General features: G+C 35.6%; 1 protein-coding gene across 1 annotated transcript in view; it reads right to left on the reverse strand.

Annotated features, from left to right (window-relative positions):
* Positions 1-6,424: 6,424 nt before the first annotated feature.
* GALNT13 (polypeptide N-acetylgalactosaminyltransferase 13) overlaps positions 6,425-24,928 on the reverse strand; it is a 572,168-nt gene continuing 553,664 nt past the window's right edge. Inside the window, exons 10-11 of the mRNA XM_052664343.1 lie at positions 21,176-21,310; positions 6,425-6,565 (exon numbers count right to left, since the gene is read on the reverse strand). Of these exons, the coding sequence (XP_052520303.1) occupies positions 6,425-6,565; positions 21,176-21,310 (276 nt within the window). The remainder of the gene's footprint in view (positions 6,566-21,175; positions 21,311-24,928) is intronic.

Below are 24,928 nucleotides of genomic sequence, written 5' to 3' on the forward strand. Positions count from 1 at the left end.
ACAGATTGCGGATGATGATCCATCCACTAAGATCTTGAATTTCCTAAATTCCTCGTATTTATTAAGTCAGCATGCTTTATATCTTAGGAATGCATACAAATTTTGCCTCCTCTGAGACTAGATTTAGCATTTGTAAATCAGTTGCAAATAAAATGGTTGTGATCAGATCATCATTTCACAAGTCATGAAAACAGTGTAGGGGATAGCCAAAATGTTTAGTTTTTTGGGACCAATCTTAGCCTCCCACCAAAAGATTTAAAAAAAGTGAAATCTTTCCTGTTGTTTTTTTTGTTGTATTATTTTCTCTCTTACTTTTCCCCTTTATTTATTATTAGGTTATTTCTAAGCACCGTGGCAAAATCGAAATTGTGGGTTGTGTTTACTACAGTCCACAGAACTCCTACTGGGATGCTTATAAGTTTCTGGTGATTACACTGCAGTCTTTCAAGCTGTGTAACCTAGAACCTACTCCAGTGGTCCCTCTAATAGATGGTCTAATTCTATGTGAGCTGTAAGCCAATCTTACTTTCACCTTGAATGTAATTATAAGGAAAATAGAAGTGAGGGGGGAGGATTCTTTTTTAGTTACTGTAGAAGCGGTGTTATTGTCCAATAATACTAGAATGTTCTCTAATAATGCTGTTTCCTGTTAATCTCTTTATTTTTCCTGCATGCCTATATGTGGCCATTAGTTATTGTTTACAGCAATATTTTACAAAACTAATCTTATTTGTACTCATCTCACATGCTAGTAAAGTAATGCTCAAAATTCTCCAAGCCAGGCTTCAGCAATACGTGAACCATGAACTTCCAGATGTTCAAGCTGGTTTTAGAAAAGGCAGAGGAACCAGAGATCTAATTGCCAACATCTGCTGGATCATGGAAAAAGAAAGTTCCAGAAAAACATCTATTTCTGCTTTATTGACTATGCCAAAGCCTTTGACTGTGTGGATCACAATAAACTGTAGAAAATTCTGAAAGAGATGGGAATACCAGACCACCTGACATGCCTCTTGAGAAACCTGTATGCAGGTCAGGAAGCAACAGTTAGAACTGGACATGGAACAACAGACTGGTTCCAAATAGGAAAAGGAGTACGTCAAGGCTGTATATTGTCACCTTGCTTATTTAACTTATATGCAGAGTACATCATGAGAAACGCTGGGCTGGAAGAAGCACAAGCTGGAATCAAGATTGCTGGGGGAAATATCAATAAACCCACATATGCAGATGACACCACCCTTATGGCAGAAAGTGAAGAGAAACTAAAAGAGCCTCTTGATGAAAGTGAAAGAGGAGAGCGAAAAAGTTGGCTTAAAGCTCAACATTCAGAAAACGAAGATCATGGCATCTGTTCCCAGCACTTCATGGGAAATAGATGGGGAAACAGTGGAAACAGTACCAGACTTTATTTTTGGGGGCTCCAAAATCACTGCAGATGGTGACTGCAGCCGTGAAATTAAAAGAAGCTTACTCCTTGGAAGAAAAGTTATGACCAACCTAGAAGGCATATTGAAAAGCAGAGACATTGCTTTGCCAACAAAGGTCCGTCTAGTCAAGGCTATGGTTTTTCCAGTGGTCATGTATGGATGTGAGAGTTGGACTGTGAAGACAGCTGAGTGCTGAAGAATTGATGCTTTTGAACTGTGGTGTTGGAGAAGACTCTTGAGAGTCCCTTGGACTGCAAGGAGATCCAACCTGTCCATTCTAAAGATCAGCCCTGGGATTTCTTTGGAGGGAATGATGCTGAAGCTGAAACTCCAGTACTTGGCCACCTCATGTGAACAGCTGACTCACTGGAAAAGACCCTGATGCTGGGAGGGATTGGGGGCTGGAGGAGAAGGGGACGACAGAGGATGAGATGGCTGGATGGCATCACTGACTCGATGGACGTGAGTCTGAGTGAACTCCGGGAGTCAGTGATGGACAGGGAGTCCTGGCATGCTGAGATTCATGGGGTCCCAAAGAGTCGGACATGACTGAGCGACTGAACTGAACTGAATCTTATTTAAGTATGAAAGGTAGTATTTATGTATCTAAAGAATCAGTGTACTTATGACAAAATGTTAAACAAAGACATTTTTCTCTTTATTGTGCCTTCTTTTCCTGAGTGCTTTTAAATTGAAGACAGTATTCTAGGTTATGTTAACAATGATGAGCCCTGAAACACTGCTTATAGCTATATCATCTTTGGACAAATCACATTTACACATCTGTGTCTCAGGTTTATTACCTGTCAATGGTAAACTAAGAATAGATAATCTGTAAAGTCCTTTCAGAGTTTCTCTAACTGTGTTTTGTTCATAGACTTGCCCATAGAAAATAATTGCTCCTGTGAAATCATGAAAATACATATTTTTAAGAGAATTATAAGAACTATGAGAGATTCTTACAAGTATTATGTCTTCCCTCTATAAATAAAAAAATCTATGCTTTCAAATGGCCATTGAACACAATAAAAATACAAATTATTTTATATTAATAGAGAAACTTATAGCAGTATGTTTATAAAATGTCATATTTCATTTCCATAAGGCAGGGTATTTGTTCATAGAAAACAAAATATAGTCCATACATGAATATGAAGAATGTTAGGATGAAAATTATATTTAGAGACAGTTATAGAAATCCTGTCTAAATATATTACTAGACTTTAATACTTAAAATAATATGCAAAAAATATGATACAGTAGCACCTAGCAACCTTAACACACATTCTTCAATTCATTAATTCAGTACATGCTTAAAGAATATTTACTATGTGCCAAGAACTCTACCCAGGATATCACAGTGAAGAGGAATATCATCCATGAAGGACCCTAAGGACCACTGTAAGAAGTTTGGTTGAAGAAACATGAAGTCATAGGGGGGTTGTGAGCAGAGAAGTGAAACAATCAAATTTATGTTTAACGGAATGACTATGGCTGTCGTGGACTTCCCTGGTGGCTCAGCTGGTAAAGAATCTACCTGCAAGGCAGTTAAATCCCTGAGTTCTATCCCTGGGATCCCTGGGTTGGGAAGATCCCCTTGAGGAGGGAAGGACTAGCCAGTCCAGTATTCTGGCCTGGAGAATTCCATGAACTGTATAGTCTATGGGGTCGGAAAGAGTCAGGCACGACTGAGAGACTTTCACTTCACTATGACCGTTGTATTGAAAAAAAAAGACTATTGGGACAAGGATTGGGAAATTCGGGAACAAAATATATGCATACTGCAATTTTGAAGGTTAGAGTTAGTGATACAGTGGATATGGTGACAATTCATTGGTTATGTTTCAAGTAAAAAATCAAGGAAATTTGCTGAATCAAAGTTGAGAGAGAAATAGAGGAGTCAAAAGTGACTCTAGGTTTTTGATCTGAATATCTGGAAGCCTGGAAAGTGAGGTGAAAATGTTAAATGCTCAGTCGTGTCTGACTCTGTACGACTCCATGGACAGTAGCCTGCTAGGCTTCTCTGTCCACTGGAATACTGGAGTTGACATTAACTTCAATGCACAAGACCTCAGATGAGGAAAATTAAAATAATTTGAAATAGATATTAGTCTGGTTCCATAGACAAAGAGTATATTAGATTAATGCACTGTGAATCCACTCCTGATTTTAATTTTCTGTATTGAATACAATAAATATTTTGGAAAAGAAAATTTAATTAGTCATTGGTTTTTGGTGGTTTGTGATATTTTGTATTATTTTTTTGTTTGTTAGATACTCCAGTAGCATGTGCTAAAACCATCTGAGGATTCTTTGAAATTTCTTCTTTGGCATTCAAGCTCAGGCGGTTTTCATATTTCCTGTATTTTTGCTAGGACCATAATGAACTTTGAGATACTTTAGATGCTTCTGAAGTATGTCAAATTCAGTTTCAGTGACATAGCTGTATTTTTGAAAACCTGTCATTGACTGTTTGAGAGATAACATATGCTTTTTTATTGACAAATCCATAATAAGGGAAACAAATTTTATAAGAGTCTCCTTGAGTGTTTAAGCTTTTTAAGTCTGAGTAGGAATGCTGTGCAGGGACATTTTATCATATTTTACTCAGGGCAAGAGGAAAACAAGAGAAGTTAAAATGGAACATGTGATTGTTAAGTCAGATCTCAGTTGACTTGTGAGGTCACTATCATATCAATTTAAGTCAGTGTTTAGCTAGCTCTTAGGAGTCCCAACTTCCTTAGAAGTTTGCTGTAAGCAGTCGATTCACTCACCAGAAAAAAATGCCCCAACATTAAAATTTTACTTATAATTTATAATTAAATAAATTTAAAGTTTGGTAGAACCAACACAACACTGTAAAGCAATTGTTCTTCAATTAAAAATAAATTTAAAAAATAAATTGAAAACTTAGCACAAATTTCATGGATTTTTCTTCCTTTTAGTATCTTCTTCTCATGTATTTTGAACACAAAGGGTCTTAAAGATGGGAAAAAAAATTTAGATATTTCCAGAGTCTTCCAGATAAGGGATGTCTATACTTTAAAGAGTAAACCTGAAATGCTCTTGGTAAAATTCTTAGAATTTTAGCAGTTTAAAGCCAAAAGATAAGAAATGTTGGCTAAGAAAATCCTACATGATTTTACTAGCCTTTAGAAACTGTACTCCTTGTCATTATAAAGCAGTGCTTGTTTGTGTATTTGTGTGTGGGGTGGGGGGCGGGGGGGTGATGGGTGGGGGGAGTCAACCTTTAGTCAACCTGATCAAACTGATTAATATTTTCTGTTAGAGCTTTTTAAGAAGTGATGAGAGTCAAAGATGTGACATCCTCTACTCTAGAGGTCACTTCTTCCTTTCCCCCTACAACCCCCAAATTTCTCTTAGCTGCTGAGTACATTTACAGTAAATAAAATACATATGTAGAGCAACTTTATGGGTGTTTTAAATGGTGTCAAATGGTGTCACAGATTTTTCTTTTTCTTATCTTCTGCTTATGTATTTTGAATACAAAGTGTTTTAAGATGGAAAAATAACATGTGAAGGTAGATTAATTATGATTGTGCTCCTTGAGACATAATTTATGGCCTTTCAATTAAAAGTTTAATTGGTATATATTGAGTTCATTCTCCCAGTGATTAAAACTTTAGATATTCTGGCACAGCAATGAAATTCTGATAAATGCATTTATTTTTTAATATAAAATAAATTGATCTTAGTAATGTAACTAAAATCCTAAATGCCTAAGAATTAAATATTAAGGCTAATATTCTACCCTTCACCTACAATTCTCCGTAGCCCAGGTGACAAGTCACAGTGTCTGAAGAGAAAAAGAACAATGCAGTTTATGAGACGGAGTGGTTAAAGACTGAGTTTCCCACATCAGTTCTGGGACCAAGCTGATTATTACACTTAGCCTGCCTTAGAAGTGATTGCAACCCAAAAGAGTATCTTTTCAAACGTTTCAGCTATTGCCTTTTAACTTCATTTTGCTCCTCTGAATGCCTAGAAGACTCTTGAGAGTCCCTTGGACTGCAAGGAGATCCAACCCGTCCATTCTGAAGGAGATCAACCCTGGGATTTTTTTGGAGGGAATGATGCTGAAGCTGAAACTCCAATACTTTGGCCACCTCATGCGAAGTATTGACTCATTGGAAAAGACTCTGATGCTGGGAGGGATTGAGGGCAGTAGGAGAAGGGGATGACAGAGGATGAGATGGCTGGATGGCATCACTGGCTCGATGGACGTGAGTCTGAGTGAACTCCGGGAGTTGGTGATGGACAGGGAGGCCCGGCGTGCTGCGATTCATGGGGTCGCAAAGAGTCGGACATGACCGAGCAACTGAACTGAACTGATTGCCTAGCTGGTTTCTTCTGATTTCATGTACTTTAAATTGAATTTTCATATTCTCCTCCTCTTTTTTGTTTAAATGTGATGTTTTAATAAGACCTTATGAGGTGTCAATATCTAATTTTTTTTCCTGGTACAAAATTTAGAACTGATTTTTGTACAGTGAATTTTCATTGCTCAGAAATAATTCAGTGTATGTACTTGATGCTGACAGAAATTCAGCATGTTTTTGTGAAGGTCCAGTAGAAACAGAGTTTATAAAATTTCATAATGAATTTACCTTATAAGGCATTTACATTGTCTCTCTCGCCACACTATGACAAGAAAAAAAATAAAAACCCCACCCCAAACTAATTCTGTGACATCATGGCAATTTTTTTTTTAAAGCAAACACAATTTGTTTTTCACATTGTTCTGATGTTTAATAACAGTTGGCTGTTATTTATTCTTTTTATGTGCTTTTTAATCAGATACAAATTTTAGTAGGGAAGTAAGCAAACATTCCTATAAATGAATTATAAACAACTGTTTTAGAATACTAAAAGGATTTTAAAATTTTCAATTCAACAAAGTTAATATTTTTCCCTAATTGAAATAATGGAAAAACATAAGTGTAGACACTTTCATGGCTTAGGGGAAATGGTCTTCAGGCCCCCAGAGTCATGTTCCTCAGCAGCCATTGTTGAGATCTGGTTCCACTACAGTCCTGCATGGTAGGCACCATTTTGTCTTCTTCAGAAGGTTCATCTAGACATTGATTACTGTTAACATGTCTCAAGGTGAGTCTCTGTAAAAGATAACCAATAATCAGTGCAACATGTTTTATGTTAAATTGCACTAGCTCATCAGATTAAATCTACTCTTTAAAATATCCTTTATGACTTTTTGGTGTAAACATTGTGATGATGTAAAAGGAACAGTGCACAGGTGGCTCTGAGTTAATTATTATACAACTTTCATTGTTATGATTTCATCATTGTCTAATACACCTTTATTTGCAGATGGTTAAAGAAATCGGCTGATATTTATCATGCACTGCCAAGAATTCAGACTCCTTTGCAAAAAACCTATTTGTGAGTTCAGAGTTCAGTTGAAGAGTGCTAATATTATCAATCTTTTCACAATCTTAGTTTTCTTAGGCATGTGTTATTTAGTAACCATTTGGCAAACATGCAAAGAGATGTCACTACTGGGACTCAAAAAAAACTTCAGGAGATATTCCCATTTCAAAATATTTTATAAGCCATAGTATCTGTGATTGTGAGACATCCATTATAGGAGAGTAATTATCATGGCAACAAAGATCTGTCTTACTTGATAGTGTGATCATATTTAGTTTGCCTTTTTAGGGATCTTATATACCAACATCAAATAAAAATGTGATGGACATATATTTTAAAATATTATATCTATATATTTTCATAATATTTATTAATAAGCACCTTCTCAGTACCCAAATGCTAAAATGTAATTCCAATAATTTCATCATGTTAACCAGTCATTGCATCTCTTTTGAGTTCATATTTACATTGGTCTAGAACCATACTATATGAAAAACTCCCCAGCCAGAAGAGGTATGTTTGAATATGGAAGGTGATATGGAAATATATCTTGAAAAAAACATGCCGTATACTTTTGTTGCAAATTGCCAAAATTAAAGGGAGACAAACACTTTTTTTGGCGGGGGGAGGGGTGGACTCTTGATGGGCTTCCCAGTGGTGCTAGTGGTAAACTGGTAAAGTGTCAATGCAGGAGACATACGATACGTGGGTTCAATCCCTGGGTCAGGAAGATCCCCTTGAAGAGGGCACGGCAGCCCACTCCAGTATTCTTGCCCTGAGAATCCCATGGACAGAGGAGCCTGGTAGGCTATAGTCCATAGGGTCACATAGTCAGACACAACTGAAGCAACTTAGTATGGGCTCTTTATATTATATTGAAAGTTGGAAGATAAAAAATGCAGGGGTCATGCGCACACACACACACACACACACAAAAGTGGGAGAGAAACACTGCCTAGACAATTACAAATTGTTTTGGATTAGGACTACAAACACCCTGGACTGCACTGTCCTGAGAAAATATAGAATGGAAAATAAGCTTGTGGTAAAGGATGCTTAATAGACAACAAGCAGGAAATTAAAAGAGCAAGGCTATTAGATGTGAAGAAGATTTGAAAACTTTGGCCTTTGTTGTTGCTCTTTGCAATACATGAAGGCCATTTATACTTAAAAACATAAAGAAGAAATGGCCAAAGATAGGCAAGAAGATAGCTGATTTATGCTTATAATGCCAGAAATTATGTTGGTGGTTTATGAACCAACAGCCAGATTGAAAAAAGATATAAAACAAAAGCATTGTTTTTAGAAAATTCTAGTTAAAAATCAACAAAATATTTTTCATTTTTGTTACATACCTGAGGTCCTTTGTGTATATATATCCTTTTCCAAAAAAGCCACTTACCATTGTATGCTTCTATTAGATCTTTTAAAAAACATGTATATGACTTTAGGATTAGATTGAATATGTATTGTCAACTACACATATAATGATAATTTTTAAAACATTAGTATTCTTTAAAAAATTTTTTTGAAGGAATTCATTAGTAGTCAAAAGCCACTGCTGTTGAGATAACAACCAGCCAAGGGAAGTATTCTCCTTTTCAGTGTAGTGGGGTAGAAAGAGCAGTCATTTTAGGTTATGTGGCTATAAATGTGAATTTCCGCTCCCGAAGTTACTAGCTATGAAGATTTGGGCAAGCTACTAAATCATTCTGAAGACTTAGATTCCTTCAGATGCTTAGTTATACTTACTATATATATATATAATTATATATATATATATAATTATACTTATTATCAGTTCATTCAGTTCAGTCAAATGCTGTTTTCCCTACTGCTTAAAAAATCTGACCTTTAGTCAACTATGTGTGATCTCCTGCCAACCTGATAAGGGTAAAATTGTTAACTATAAATATGTTTAAAGGCATAGTTATTGTAAACATGACCTTTGATTGATTTTCTGCATCTTCATTTGATAAACTGCATTATAATACCTGACAGGAAGCCAAGTAGCAGGCTTTTCTAAGTGCAAAGTGTACTTTTGCATATTCCCTTAGGTTTCAGGCAGCTGTTAGAGATATTGTCTCCTTTGAGGCATAGGCTATTACACCAGGGTAGTTTTCCACGACTGCTTGATGTGACTCTCATGCCCTTGCTCAGGACTATTACCTGTGGAGAAACTTGCTCTCATAAGAGTATATAAACTACTGTGGAACTTTTGCAGAGTCTGAGAAGCAAGTAGTGGTTTCTGCCCTTGCATTCTGTAAGTTGACTTGTGAGACTAAATAGTTAAATCTGAGAAGACCACTTGATGGGCATTGCACTTTCCATTGTTTCTTTGAAAACAAAAGAAGATAATCGATGCAAATTGCCTTGTATACAAGTTCTCTTTGTGCAAAAAGTCCAGACTTTTCCAGCTTTCCAGTGCATGTTTGGAATGCCCTGTCTCAAGTGTAAGCCTAATCTAAACAACACCCCTTCTTTCTCCTCCTCTCCTCTCCATGCTTCCGTTTCCAATCTTGTCACAAATATTCCAAGCTCAGTTGTGTCTTCTACTATCAACCTTTTATTATTAATCTGAATCAGGCCAACTGCCTGACTTCCTGTATGTTCTCATAGGGAAGAATTGGACATTATGATAGCTTTTATTTACAGTACAATAATCCCCTTAAAATCAAGAACCAGGACAGGTATATATTTGTACTCCTTACAAGAATGCCATACCAGTTTTTTGACGTAAACTGAATAATGGTTTATATTATTGCCTACTGTGAAGATATTCACAATCACACAAGTCAGAAATGGAAGTACAGTTCTTAAAAGTTTTTATTATTATATCACTTAAGTAACCACAGAAAGTGCTTAGAAATAATTTACTTCATAAAGTTTTTGAAAATTAGTCTTCAATAATGCATTTAAGTTTCCAGTTAAAATAGTAAACTTTAGAAAGGATATGTTGTATTTTCACATAACATATCTAAATAAAAATTAACAAAATTTAATAATTTCAGCCTTCTAAAAACAATTTTTGGCTATGTTAGTTTTTTATTGTTTTTTTTTTTTTTGGCTGTAATACAAAATCTCTTGTCATGTAGACATGGGTATAGTTAGTCTAAAAAGAGCTTATATGCCATAATGTAATTCCATCACGTATGCTTATATATATTTGAAATATGGAAAAAACTGGAAAATACCTATTGGTAATAAGCAAATGCGACTTAATATATGCAGCCTCCAAAGTAATGAGCACCTAAAGATGAAAAATAGCTCCATGGAGAAATAGCACATAAAAAAATTTAATATACATTTTAAAGAAGTAAGTTTAGATTTCAATACAGAGCATAACAAAAACACTAAAATTTTATGAAGTCTACAATACAAACCTCCAAAATTATTTGAGAAAGTAATCAGTAGAATTCTTAAAAATATTTCTAAAAATTTCCATTCTTGTATAGTTTCTTAGAAGCCATTTTTGCAAAGGGCTATCATTACATATTTCCACAGCGGGCTGTTGGGAGCCATCAGCTACTTTGCTTACTGAGAGACAGGACTGGGTGATTATGTGAAGAAGAGTGTGGGTCTGTTTGACAAAGAAAATAATAATGACAAAATCAAGTACAAAGGCAGTAGTAAATCAGTCATTCTCAGCAATATATAATTTCTACTGGGTAAGCACAGAAAGCACACATCACACTAATTGGATTCATGGAACTTTAAGCTACATCCCTTCAGTAGGAGTAACTGAGATAAGACTGAGAATATGGAGAAAAGCCTGAGATCAAATGGTGAAACATTTGAGACAAAAGTTTATTTTGGATAGAAAATGTTATATGCTTAGTGTTCATCCCAGCAATAAAATGCTCTTAGCATTAAGTGAATTGTTTTTCTCTAGGTACTTCAGAAAAAACCTTAACCAGAGGAAATTTGAAATCTGAAATAATCCTTTTGAGATAAGTTAGTTTTCATTAAAAAAAAATACATAAAACATTCAGTGCCTTCATTTGTTTGAAAAAACAAGTTTTTTTTTTCTTAGTATTCTGTATAGAAGAGATACCAATTGTTAATATTTTTTCTAGTAATTTTAATCACTTTTATGTAATTGAGCTCATCTAGTTAAATAGACCTCACTTTATATTCTGGGTATCATTTTAAAAATTAAATATTCTAAAAACCTAAAAAATAATTTCTACAAAGCATCTTGCCAAAAATCATTTAACTCTCCACTGGGGATATGCAATTTGGAGCTACTAGGAGGAATGCCGGGATAAACATCTCTGAACATCTCCTTTCCACGTGTATCTCATTTCTTTAGGGATGATTCTTAGAAGTGAAATCCCAAGATCAAAAGGTATGAACATTTTAATATGTATTAGCAAAATAAAAATTCTATTAAACATCTATAATAATTACTTTGTAATAATAGCAGCAGCAGCTTTATTGTGCTTGCTGCTGCTGTTGCTGCTAAGTCACTTCAGTCGTGTCCGACTCTGTGCGACCCCATAGACAGGGGCCCACTCTCTCTGGGATTCTCCAGGCAAGAACACTGGAGTGGGTTGCCATTTCCTTCTCCAATGCATGAAAGTGAAAAGCAAAAGTGAAGTCGCTCAGTCGTGCCCGACTCTTAGCGATCCCATGGACTGCAGCCTACCAGGCTCCTCCATCCATGGGACTATATGTCATAATACTGTATTTGTGTCGGTTTCACTGAATCTGCATCAGTACTGTGTGTTGCCACTATAAACATTTATTGACATATGGCCAGGATAAAGAATGATATGGATAAAAGAAAACATGTGAAATGACTTTTTATAGTTATTTAATGGTTTTTCATATTTATTTAAAATAACTTCTTTTTCATTGGTTAATTTCTATTTTTCCTATGTTCTTTATACAGGACTGTAGATATTTTTATATTGGGTGTACATTTTTTCTTTTAAATACTCCTTTTAAGCATACCATCCCTTATTTATAACAAATACCTCTGACAACTTTAGGAAGCTGTCATATTAACTCAGTTTTGAAGGCAATATGACATACAGGCTGACAAGCAGCATACTGCCAAATATCATTTTGCATGGCATTATTTAAAATATTCACTAGAACAAGGAAATATGAACCCTAAGAATATTGTTTTTTGTTTATAATATAGTATTATTCTTTACTGAAGTATGGAAAATTATTTCCTAAAATTTACAAAATTTCAGTCATACTATTTTAAGATACATAAGAAAAGTAATAATTCTTGTCTTTAAACATAATTTTGCTATTTAAGACAAGGTGTGTCATGGAGTATTTCCAACTTCACCCTTTAAAGATACAATTAGAGCTGAAAGCCAACTAGAATCAGGCTAGGGAAACAATTTTGGTGACAAAATATGAATCATAAAATTATAAAATTAGTTAATACCTTTGGATTAAAAAGCACCTAGTAAATTTGATATTTTAATGCACAAATAGAAGTGACTGCATGGTTCATTGAAAACCAACCATACAGGTGTCAGTTTAAAATATGCCATATTAAAATTTGAAATGAAAATAATTATTGCTATATATAATGATAAAGTAAGAATAAACTTGGACTATTATAGGTATTTAATTTAATAGCAAATGCAATAGGATTTCCCCTATTGATTAAGTACAGAATAAAGATTATTTAAATATTAATATAGTAAAGTTCTTATTCAAAATATTAAGTATGATCTCCCAATAAGGTGATCTGTGCACTTGTTAGAATATGAGTATTAAACAAGTCTGTAAGGGTAAGTATTTAACAAGCAAGAACTAAAAACAATACTAAATTACTGAAATTCCTATTCACTAATTTTTTCTAATAATACATAAATCACAGCTATGGGTCAGTAGAACTATGGAAATATAAAACTTGTCTGATATACACAGCCTTCAAAAAGTAAATCAAGCCACTATTTTTATTAGGAATGCTACTCAGGGAATTGGCTGGGTTGTCAAATATAAATGACTTACCTTGAAATTATATTCCCATTTACCTGCTTTCTGATAAAGGTAGATAAAAGAGGAGTTGTTAAAAATCTAAATATAAGCTTCTGTGATTTCAGTAAATATAATCCCACATATTTAACCTACTGAAGAAAATTCCTGATATTGTGACTCTGAGAGACATTTGATACAGATGGACATCAAATTCATAACAAGTGTTTTCTCAGTCAATTTGTTCAGTCACATGAGACACAGACTTATTTTTAGCTTCATATTTTGTTTCCTTTTTTTCTTTGTTGCACAGTGTTTGTGGAACATAAGTGTTCTGTTCTAAAATTAGATTCTCACACTGTATGTAGCAGCCTGGATGTTCAAAAAGAAATGTTACTATGTGCACTTATTGCAGTAAAATGTAAATTTCAAATGGATTGGAACACAATTGCAACAAAATAGGATAATATAAGAAAACCTGAATAAGAAAATGGATGGATGACAGACCTTTATAACAGTAATCTTTAAAATATTTCAGGGAGATGAAATTTAGTCTTTTTTCTTTTAACTTTGTGTCAGTGGGCTTTTATTACACCAAAGTGTTCAAGTAATTTATTCAAGAGTTCTGGACCAGGTGGGGATCTCTCAGTTATGCTGATGATGCTTCGGTTGCCTCCAAAATGAACACATCTGGCCAGGTATAAAGTGGTACTGAATTAATTTCATGGTTGTGCTGTTTAAGAAATACTTAGTTAAGAAAGTGGGAAACTCTGTATTTCAAATCAAAGTTGGCCAAAGATATGTATTTATTACCAACATGTGCTTTAGTTTCACTCAGATAAAAGGTGAAACAATTAGATATTAATTATATTATGAATATGTATGGCTAAAATTTGTAACAGACCATATTGACAAAGTAGTCTTATGACTTACCATTTATCTAAACAGACAATATTTACTGCAGTACGTCTTTCCCATTATTTAGGAAAGAAGGAATTTTGTGTGAATACAATTTGGTACCAAAATAATTGATGATATTTTACCATTTCTTTCCTTTGTAATACTGTACAGTTAGCTTATCAGATCCAGACATGCTGGGACCTGGGACCATTTGCTGCAGTGCTTGCACCTGGACAAACATTTCCTTGAGCTACAAGATTGCTGCTGCTGCTGCTAAGTCGTGTCAGTCATGCCCAACTCTGTGCGACCCCATAGACGGCAGCCTACCAGGCTCCTCCATCCCTGGGATTCTCCAGGCAAGAACACTGGAGTGGGTTGCCATTTCCTTCTCCAATGCAGGAAAGTGAAAAGTGAAAGTGAAGTTGCTCAGTTGTGTCCGACTCAGCGACCTCATGGACTGCAGCCTACCAGGCTCCTCTGTCCATGGGATTTTCCATAGCTACAGATTAAGGAACTAAAAATAGAACCGCATACATGCACAGCTGGGGTAAATTATGAACAAAAAGATACAAAAAGACTTAAAAACAGGGAGCAAAAGCAGGGTACTACGAATGCCCCCTGCCAACCAAAGGGATGGGCAAAACACCTAAGCCACCCCTCTAGCCTAACCCTTGGACACACCCCTATCTTCATCTCATACAAAGATCCCCCACCAGAGAGCAAGAAAGGAAAACAGTTACTTGTTTTCACTCTCTTCTGTGACCTCCTGGGGGATAGGGGTGAGCCTTTTCCTTACATGGGATAAGGGTAAAAGTGTGCTTTGTTCCAGGCGGTTCAGAGGTGGCCGTTGGGTTTGTGGTCCATAATTTGCCCCAACTATGAATGCATGCAGTTGTTTCTAGTCCCTTACAGTTTCTTTGTAATTTGTAGTTGGAGGAGACATTTGTCTAGGTGCAAGTATATCACTGCAGCAAAGGGTCTCAGGTCCCGGCCTGTGTCAGGAACATCAATCAGGGAGCAGTTTAGTGTAGTGGAAAAGACTGCTGAATTTAGTGCTAGAAACTTGGGCTGTACACATTTAGGTAAGGAATTTAAACCACACTAAGCTTTGTTTTATTGATATGAAAAATACAAATAATAATAATATTATCTTATAGGACTATTGTAAGAATTGCGTGAGACAATAGATAAAATTAGACACTCAGAAAAACTTTTCTTCTCTGTCTTCCCCCCCAGTCACTTAAGAAGTAAACAAACCAAAGCAGCTGGATACACTCAATGTTTTGAGGCTTTATGATACCGTTTCAGTTTTTCTCTGTATATCTGAACAATTCTCCTATTTGTGACTTGCTTTTTTAAGATTGAAATGACTATGGAAGATAAGGTGATGGAATAGTTCGGTGGTTTACACTGTGAGATTCACAGTTGTGCTGATAACTAGCTTTCTTTGATTTTGCTCTGCTGTGCTTAGTTGCTCACTCATGTCTGACTCTTTGCGACCCCATGGACCATAGCCCTTCAGGGTCCTCTGTTCATGGAGATTCTCCAGGCAAGAATACTGGAACAGGTTCCCATGCACTCCTCCAGGGGATCGTCTCAGCCCAGGGATTGAACCTATGTCTCCCACGTTGCAGGAAGATTCTTTACCATTTGAGCCACCAGGGAAGCCCTTTGATTACTTTATTAGGACCTAAATCTGCTGGTGGTATAATTTTTCTGCTTTAGCTTTCTTCTGATAAGGGCTAGAAGGAGAGAACATTAAGGTATATTTCAACTCTATAATTGTGAACTCCATCAAGCTTTATTGTGCTTTGAAAGTGCACCACCTCAGAGGTTTGTCAATAAATTTGCCCATCATAGCCATTGCTAAAGAATTAGAGAAATAGCAGGGGCACTTAACCACTTTCCACTGGTTGAAAGCCTTGTCATTTTCTAAAATGTATTTATTTATGGTTTTTCCTAGTTTTGCAATATTTTTCAGTAGTGCATATAAAAAGACTAAGAAAGATAAGCAGATATTTGGCCACTGTCTAGACTTGACCTTCTCAAACTCTTTAACATCTCCGCAAATGACTTGGGGATTTAGTTAAAATATAGACTCTGATATAGGGTATCTAGAGTGATGTCTCAGATACCTAATTTCTAACAGGTTCCCAGGTGATGTTAGTAGTCCTGGAATTACACTTTGGCTAGCAATGGTTGAGACTATTTTGTAGACTAAAGTGATCATAAACCTAAAACTTAAAAGGTAATTATAAAAATTAAATATTGTAGTTCAGTTTCATTTACAAAAATCATGTTTTTGCTGACTCCTACACAAATAGGTGTTTTCTTTCAAAGCTGAAATTCAGAAAGGCAGTGCATTATTTCTATCAGTCAGTTCATCAGTTCAGTCGTTCAGTCATGTCCGACTCTTTGCGACTCATGAACTGCAGCACGCCAGGTCTCCCTGTCCATCACCAACTGCCGGAGTCCACCCAAACCCATGTCCATTGAGTCGGTGATGCCATCCAACCATCTTATTCTCTGTTGTCCCCTTCTTCTGCCCTCAATCTTTTCCAGCATCAGGGGCTTTTCAAATGAGTGAGCTCTTCGCATCAGGTGTCCAAAGTATTGGAGTTTCAGCTTCAACGTCAGTCCTTCCAATGAACACCCAGGACTGACCTCCTTTAGGATAGACTGGTTGGATCTCCTTGCAGTCCAAGGAACTCTCAAGAGTCTTCTCCTACACCACTGTTCAAAAGCATCAATTCTTTGACTCTCATCTTTCTTTATAGTCCAGCTCTCATATGCATACATAACTACTGGAAAAACCATAGCCTTGACTAGACAGACCTTTGTTGGCAAAGTAATGTCTCTGCTTTTGAATATGCTGTCTAGGTTGGTCATAACTTTCCTTCCAAGGAGTAAGCATCTTAATTTCATGGCTGCAATCACCATCTGCAGTGATTTTGGAGCCCCCAAAAATAAAGTCAGTCACTGTTTCCCCATCTATTTGCCATGAAGTGATGGGACCAGATGCCATGATCTTAGTTTTCTGAGTGTTGAGTTTTCAGCCAGCTTTTTCACTCTCCTCTTTCACTTTCATCAGGAAGCTCTTTAGTTCTTCTTCACTTTCTGCCATAAGGGTGGTGTTATCTGCATATCTGAGGTTATTGATATTTATCCCAGCAATCTTGATTCCAGCTTGTGCTTCTTCCAGCCCAGCGTTTCTCATTATATACTCTGCATATAAGTTAAATAAGCAGGGTGACAATATACAGCCTTGACTTACTTCTTTTCCTATTTGAAACCAGTCTGTTGTCCCATGTCCAGTTCTAACCGTTGCTTCCTGACCTGCATACAGGTTTCTCAAGAGGCAGGTCTGGTATTCCCATCTCTTTCAGAAGTTTCCACAGTCTATTGTGATCCACACAGTCAAAGGCTTTGGCATAGTCAATAAAGCAGAAATAGATGTTTTCCTTGCTTTTTCCATGATCCAGCAGATGTTGGCAATTTGATCTCTGGTTCCTCTGCCTTTTCTAAAACCAGCTTGAACATCAGGAAGTTCATGGTTCATGTATTGCTCAAGCCTGGCTTGCAAAGTTTTGGGCATTACTTTACTAGCGTGTGAGATGAATGCAATTGTGCAGTAGTTTGTGCATTCTTTGGCATTGCCTTTCTTTGGTATTGGAATGAAAACTGACCTTTTCCAGTCCTGTGGCCACTGCCGAATTTTCCAAATTTGCTGGCATATTGAGTGCAACACTTTCATAGCATCATCTTTCAGGATTTGAAATAGTTCAACTGGAATTCCACTAGCTTTGTTCATAGTGATGGTTTCTAAGGCCCACTTGACTTCACATTCCAGGATGTTTGGCCCTAGGTGAGTGTTAGTGATCACACCATCATGATTATCTGGGTCGTAAAACTCTTTTTTGTACAGTTCTGTGTATTTTTGCCACTGCTTCTTAATATCTTCTGCTTCTGTAGGTCCGTACCATTTCTGTCCTTTATTTAGACCATCTATGTATGAATGTTCCCTTGGTATCTTAGGTATCTCTAGTCTTTCCCATTTCATTGTTTTTCTCTATTTCTTCACATTGATTTCTGAGGAAGGCTTTCTTATCTCTCCTTGCTGTTCTTTGGAGCTCTGCATTCAAATGGGTATATCTTTCCTTTTTTCCTTTGCTTTTTGCTTCTCTTCTTTTCACAGCTATTTGTAAGGCCTCCTCAGACAGCGTTTTTGCTTTTTTTGCATTTCTTTCTCTTGGGGATTATCTTGATTCCTGTCTCCTATACAATGTCATGAACCTCCGTCAATAGTTTATCAGGCACTCTGTCTATCAGATCTAGTCCCTTTAATCTATTTCTCACTTCAACTGTATAATCATAAGGGATTTGATTTAGGTCATACTTGAATGGTTTAGTGATTTTTCCCACTTTCTTCAATTTAAGTCTGAATTTGGCAATAAGGAGTCATGATCTGAGCCACAGTCCACTCCAGGTCTTGTTTTTGCTGACTGTATAGAGCATTTCCATCTTTTGCTGCAAAGAATACAATCAGTCTGATTTTGGTGTTGACCATCTGGTGATATTCATGTCTAGAGTCTTCTCTTGTGTTTTGGAAGAGGGTATTTGGTATAACCAGTGCATTCTCTTGGCAGAACTCGATTAGCCTTTGCCCTGCTTCATTCTGTATTCCAAGGCCAAATTTGCCTGTTACTCCAGGTGTTTCTTCACTTCCTACTTTTGCATTCCAGTCCCCTATAATGAAAAGGATATCTTTTGGGGGTGTTAGTTCTAGGTGGTCTTGTAGGTCTTCATAGAACCGTTCAACTTCAGCTTCTTCAGCATTACTGATTGGGGCATAGACTTGGATTACTGTGATATTGAATGGTTTGCCTTGGAGACGAACAGAGATCATTTTGCCGTTTTTGAGATTGCATCCAAGTACTGCATTTTGGACTCTTTTGTTGACCATTATGGCTACTCCATTTCTTCTAAGGGATTCCTGCACACAGTAGTAGATATAATGGTCATCTGAGTTAAATTCACCCATTCCAGTCCATTTTAGTTCGCTGATTCCTAGAATGTCAACGTTCATCCTTGCCATCGCCTGTTTGACCACTTCCAATTTGCCTTGATTCATAGACCTGACATTCCAGGTTCCTATGCAATATTGCTCTTTACAGCATCTGACCTTGCTTCTATCACCAGTCACATCCACATCTGGGTATTGTTTTTGCTTTGGCTCCATCCCTTCATTCTTTCTGGAGTTATTCCTCCACTGATCTCCAGTAGCATATTGGGCACCTACCAACCTGGGGAGTTCATCTGAAAGATGAACTGAAAGTGTCCTATCATTTTGCCTTTTCATACTGTTCATGGGGTTCTCAAGGCAAGAATACTGAAGTGGTTTGCCATTCCCTTCTCCAGTGGACCATATTATTTCTGTAATTATTTTATTTTCATGTGTCTTCTCTACATAATGATTTCTACATTTTTTAATTTGGTGAAAGAATTTGTATTATTTAAAATTTTACATTTAGACAAGTTGAACATCATAATTTTGAAAACTACCAGAGTAAATTAAGCTATGAATATAATTACTAAGATGAATGAATTACATTTCACAATACTTATGGCATATTATAAGCTTTATCATGTGTCTTTCATATTACAGTGCTCTAAAAATACTACAGTAGAATTACTGTATATTGTGTACTACAGTAGAATAACCAGTAGTTATTCAAAATTTATAAGAAAACTATATCTTAGCTGAAGCTACCTATTTTTTTTGTTTGACCTTTCCTTCAAAATCCTTAAATACCTCAATAATCTTGCTACTGGCTGATAAAAATATAAACAAGTATACACAATTATAAACAATAGTTATTTTTAATATGAAGGAATTTGAATTATGACTTTAGAAGCCTTGTCACTCAAAAATTATAGAAAGTTTAAAGATGTGATGTGGTATTGTGAAATTCTATACTCATTCATCTTACAAAAAATATATACATTCATTTCCCCCTTAATATATGCTAGAAGTTTGTTTTTTAGCACAAACCCCATAAAATCCTAGTTTCCTAGTGAAAACTAAGGAACAACAAAAGTTTTTTTATTTTAAAACTTGCAGCATTTCTCCTTTATTTGTACTTTTATCTGTATTTTTCCTATTGAAGAGGTTAGAGGCTCAAGGTCCAGAATTGTCCACATGTATTATTGGAGTAGATACCATCAATCCCCACCCAATTTTAAAGGTTGGTGATGGGTGATAACAGTTGAAGAGAAAAACTTGGTGGTCAGACAGAGAAGATGAATAACATATTAGGAAGAGAAAAGAATCCAAATGGAACACACTTGTGAAAGATAGGAAGGATTCAAGGTGTCTGTCTTTAACAATGTTCCAGAAGAAAAATATTTGATGTCTAAGGAGCTTGATAATTTAGTATAAATTTTAGAGCCTAATATCAAACCTACATAACTAGCTTCAAATCACATTAGAATTCATTGTTTTCCTGATATTCCACTTAAGAAACTACAACATCTTGCAAATTAAATTGTCATTCAAAAAGTGTTTAAAAAGAAGACCTTGTTAAAATATCAACAATACCAACAACTCTGTAGTTTGCTTTTTAAAATGTTACTCCTGCAGAGCAGTACAGGCTTGCATAGAACACTTCATTTGTGAAATTCATTCCCCTCTATTGTATTATTTATCTTGTAAGAATAAAATTTACTTATCTTTAAATAAGTCACCAACCATTTAATGATGTGGGAAATGTAGCAGAGATAACCAGTTAATATTGCCAAGCAAAGAGAACTGAAAGAAACGCAGCTGTTTCCATTCCAGCTTCTTTATGCAGAGGAAAATATTTCTTTTTTATTAGCTCCATCTGATGGTTGATCTGATTTTTACACACTGCCTGGCTATAAATTCCCAACAGTAATTTTATTGTTTTCTGTCCCTCTCTTCTATTGTAAAAATGTGCTATATTGTAAAGATACTCCTTAGCTGAGGATGTACATAATTAATTCATTGAATTCTGCAAATATTTACTAATATAAAGAATATTCATGCTAATCTTGTAGCTTTTTTCTTTTTCCTTTGGGGAGCATAAATATCACAGATTACAGTAGTGTAAAAGTTAACATTTGAAAATATTATTGATATTGTCCTGTATGCACATCTTCATAGAGGACACATAAACAAACCTCTTAGAGGGGCATGGCCCATCCGTTACCTAATTTATGTTGAGCATGTTTGTGGTGATAACAAATTTTAAGCACATAAAAATGGCTATTTTCCTCATTCATATTTTATACTAATGGCGTAGTTCTGTAAAAACCTATTTGTGTGATATACCATCCTAATGTTTTCAGCTGTGAGCATGAGTGCTTTAAAGTGCAGTTCTTTCAATGCAGAGAAAGTTAGCTTGAAGGATCAATATTTGAAATACATGACTGAGTCTAGCATTAAATAAGAAGTTAAGAAAATACTATACCTCAGCATCATACTCCCATAATTGATTTCCTCTCATATGGTGGCATTTTAACATGATCACAGGTCCATTGAGTCTAGAAACATCTAAGCACAAGTCATCGGTTCGGATTTCTTTGTCAGCAGTGTAAGAAAATACCTGCAAATATAAAAGGCAGCTAATAAAATAATATCTTCTTTTAAAAAATGTTGCATTATAGCAGATTTATCTGTGGAAGCTTTCATATCATGTAAAGTTGTGTTTTCAAATGATCTCTGTTATGTGATCTTGAGAAAGCTAGTCCATCTCTCTCTGTTCTTTTCCTCAAATACAAAATAGGTACCATGTCATATGCTTTTTAAGGTTTTTATGAACTCTCAGTTTCAAGAAACTAAACTATTATTGTTATTTTTGTAATTCTAACTTGTTTTATGTTTTTCCTTTTATTTTTGTAAAATTGAATAGTTGGTTTACAATGTTGTGTTAGTTTCAGGTGTACAGCACAGTGGTGTGTGTGTGTGTATTCTTTCCCATTATAGGTTATGACATATTGAGTATTATTCCCTGGGTTATACAGTAGGTCTGTCTTGATTATCTCTTTTGTATATAGTGTATATGTTAACCCAGACTCCTAATTTATCCCTACCCACCCCATCTCTTTCGTCTTTGTTAACTACAAGTTTGTTTTCTGTGTCTGTGAGTCTGTTTTTCTTTTGGTCATTTGTATCATGTCTTAGATTCCACGTATAAGTGATATATGTTAATTGTTTGTCTGGCTTCCTTTGTGGCTCAGCTGGTAAGAATCCGCCCGCAACGCAGGAGACCTGGATTCGATTCCTGGGTTGGGAAGATCCCCTGGAGGAAGGAAAGGCTACCCACTCCAGTATTCTGGCCTGGAGAATTCCATGGACTGTGTATAGACCATGGGGTCACAAAAAATCAGACACGACTGAGCGACTTTCATTTTTGTCTGACTTACTTCACTTAGTATGATGATCTCTGGGTCCATCCATGTTGCTGCAAATGACATTATTTCACTCTGTTTTATGACCGAGTCATTCCTCTGTATATATTCACATATTGCATCCTCTTTATCCATTCCTCTGTCAGTGGACATTTAGGCGGCTTCCAAGTCTTGGCTGTTGTAATAGTGCTGCAGTGAACAATGGGGCGCATGTATCTTTTCCAGTAGAGTTTTCATCTTTTCTGGATATGTGTCCAGGAGTAGGACTACTGGATCATGTGATAGCTCTACTTTTAGGTTTTAAAGGAGCTTCCATACTGTTCTCCATTGTGGTAGTATCCGTTTACATTCCCATCAACAGTGTATGAGGGTTCCTTTATCTCCACCCTCTCTCCAGCACTTACTTTTCAAAAACTTTTCAAGTTTTTGATGATGGCCGTTCTGACTAGTATAAGGTGATAGACCTCATTGTAGTTTTGATTTGCATTCGTCTCATGATTATGTTGAGCATCTTTTCATGTGCCCTTCGGCCATCGGAATGTCTTCTTTGAAGAAATATCTATTTAGATCTTCTACCCATTTTTTGATTGGACTGTTTCTTTTTTTGATATTGAGCTATAAGAACTGTTTACATATTTAAGAAATTAATCTCTTGTTGGTCTCATTGTATGCAAATATTTTCTCCCATTCTGTAGGTTGTCTTTTTGTTTTATGATTTCCTTTGATGTGCAAAAGTTTTTAAGTTTAACTAGGTCCCATTTGTTTATGGATTCGAAAAGGTATTGCTGTGATTTATGTGCTCTGCCTACGTTTTCCTCTAGAGTTTTATAGTACCCAGTTTTACATTTCGGTGTTTAATCCATTTTGAGTTTAATTTTGTGTGTGGTGTTAGACAGTGTTAACTATACCTTATTATTTGTTTGCATTTGTTTTCCTGGACTGTGTTTGCCTTATAAAGCTTATACAACAGGCTCAATAAAGTAAAGTTTATAAACTACATGGAGCTCCATAAAGGGCAGTCCTTTTTCCCATTACCATATGACCAATTCCCAAAGTCTAGAGACAATGATGTTTTTTCATCAATTTCCTTTCCATAACTGAAGTACATCACATATATGTATGTGTTTAGTCACCGAGTCATGTCCAACTCTATGTGACCCCATGGACTTCACAATACATACACTTCCCTGTATATCACATACATTTTATTAAGTATTGTCAGTGGATTTCTGAAGGTTGTAGAATTAACTCTAGAGATTTCTGTAAAGGCAGGGTCTATGTTTATGTTTCTCACGTGGTTTTGGCTGGGCTTGACTATAATTCTTCTCAAAAATATCTAAGAAATGTCAAGGCAGATGGTAGACTCATTGTTAGCTAATTGAAAATGATATTATAATAGTGTATATTATTTTGTTCCTAGTGTGAACTATTATAACATTGATTATTAAAGTTTCACAAGGGTTATTAAGTACATAATTATAAAAGTTTTCTTCTGTTATGATAAGCATGCTTCAGTATTCTGTGGGTATTTATTTATTTATTTATTTGCAAAGAGGGAGTATGAGGAGGAAGTTCATTTCAAGGTCTTTTCATTTCCCAAAGCAATGTGATGAAATCTAAGGAAGTCAGCTCTACAGATCACTTATAAACTGAGTCCTAGTCTGTAAGTTGACTAAGTTAGTCTTGAAATGGTTACCTCTACAGAACTGCTACTCAAGGCTTCTAGGAAAGTCACAAGTACTGATAAGAGGAAGATGTAAAGTCAGTGATGGAACCCAAGTACCGCCTTAAATAAGCCAACATCTTAAAAGGAGAATTTTCACAAAGATTATACATTCTGTTTAACAATATAAAGACTTGGGACATATATACAGTTCATTTACTTGTACAATATAAATTATATTGTAGATTTTATGTATTAAATTCAGAAAAAATTCCTGTCTTTGAAGTGTCATGTATATGTGTATACTTTTTAATGTTTATCCTTTTCATGGGAAAATAAACAGCTAAAAGAACAAATGAAACACACATGGGAGAAGTATTTGTATCTTTCCCAAATATGATTAGTATTTTTACTATAGTTACAAACATATTTAATTAAATAAATGAGTCTGGTAGTAGACATTTCTAGAGGGTAATTTTTAGAGAAATATCTTTTGCCCACTACAGGGTTATTTCAATGCAAAGGATAATTTTCCACTTTGAAGCTGCTTTATTTTAGTTGTATACAGATGGTAATGTAAATGGAAACACCAAAGCATCCATATTCACCATGAATTTTGCATAATGAGCATAATCACAGCCTGAGGAGCAATTCTCCTTGGGTCTCTCATGATAGTTTGGAAATTTTATTGAAAGTTCTAGAGAGAAATCTGAAAAATACTCTTTGTTCCTTGATTCTAATTTTGATTCATTTTGGTCAATTAATAGATATGTAATTTACATTACAATTAAGAAATATATCTGTAGAATACTATCTGACCGTGTATGATAAATTATCTTTCTTTGGATTTGCAATTGAAAAAAAATAATTAACTGATGCATGTACAAGCCACTGCAATTGCTGGCAAACACTGCAAGTTAGAAACAGCAAGTAATGATTCTCCCTTACAGGTTTCAGAAAGAATATGCCCCTTCTGGCACCTTGATTTGAGATTCCAAACCTCGAACACTGTGAATCAATGAATTTTTGTTGTTTAAGCCATCTAGTTTGTGATGGTTTGCTATAGCAGTTTGAGGAAACTGATATACTTCCTAATTCCTAATGCTAGTGGAAGTCTTTAAAAGTAACGTGATTAGTTTTCCAAAATTTC

Source organism: Budorcas taxicolor, chromosome 2, assembly GCF_023091745.1.
Source record: "Budorcas taxicolor isolate Tak-1 chromosome 2, Takin1.1, whole genome shotgun sequence".
In the NCBI taxonomy this organism is placed as follows: Eukaryota; Metazoa; Chordata; class Mammalia; order Artiodactyla; family Bovidae; genus Budorcas; species Budorcas taxicolor.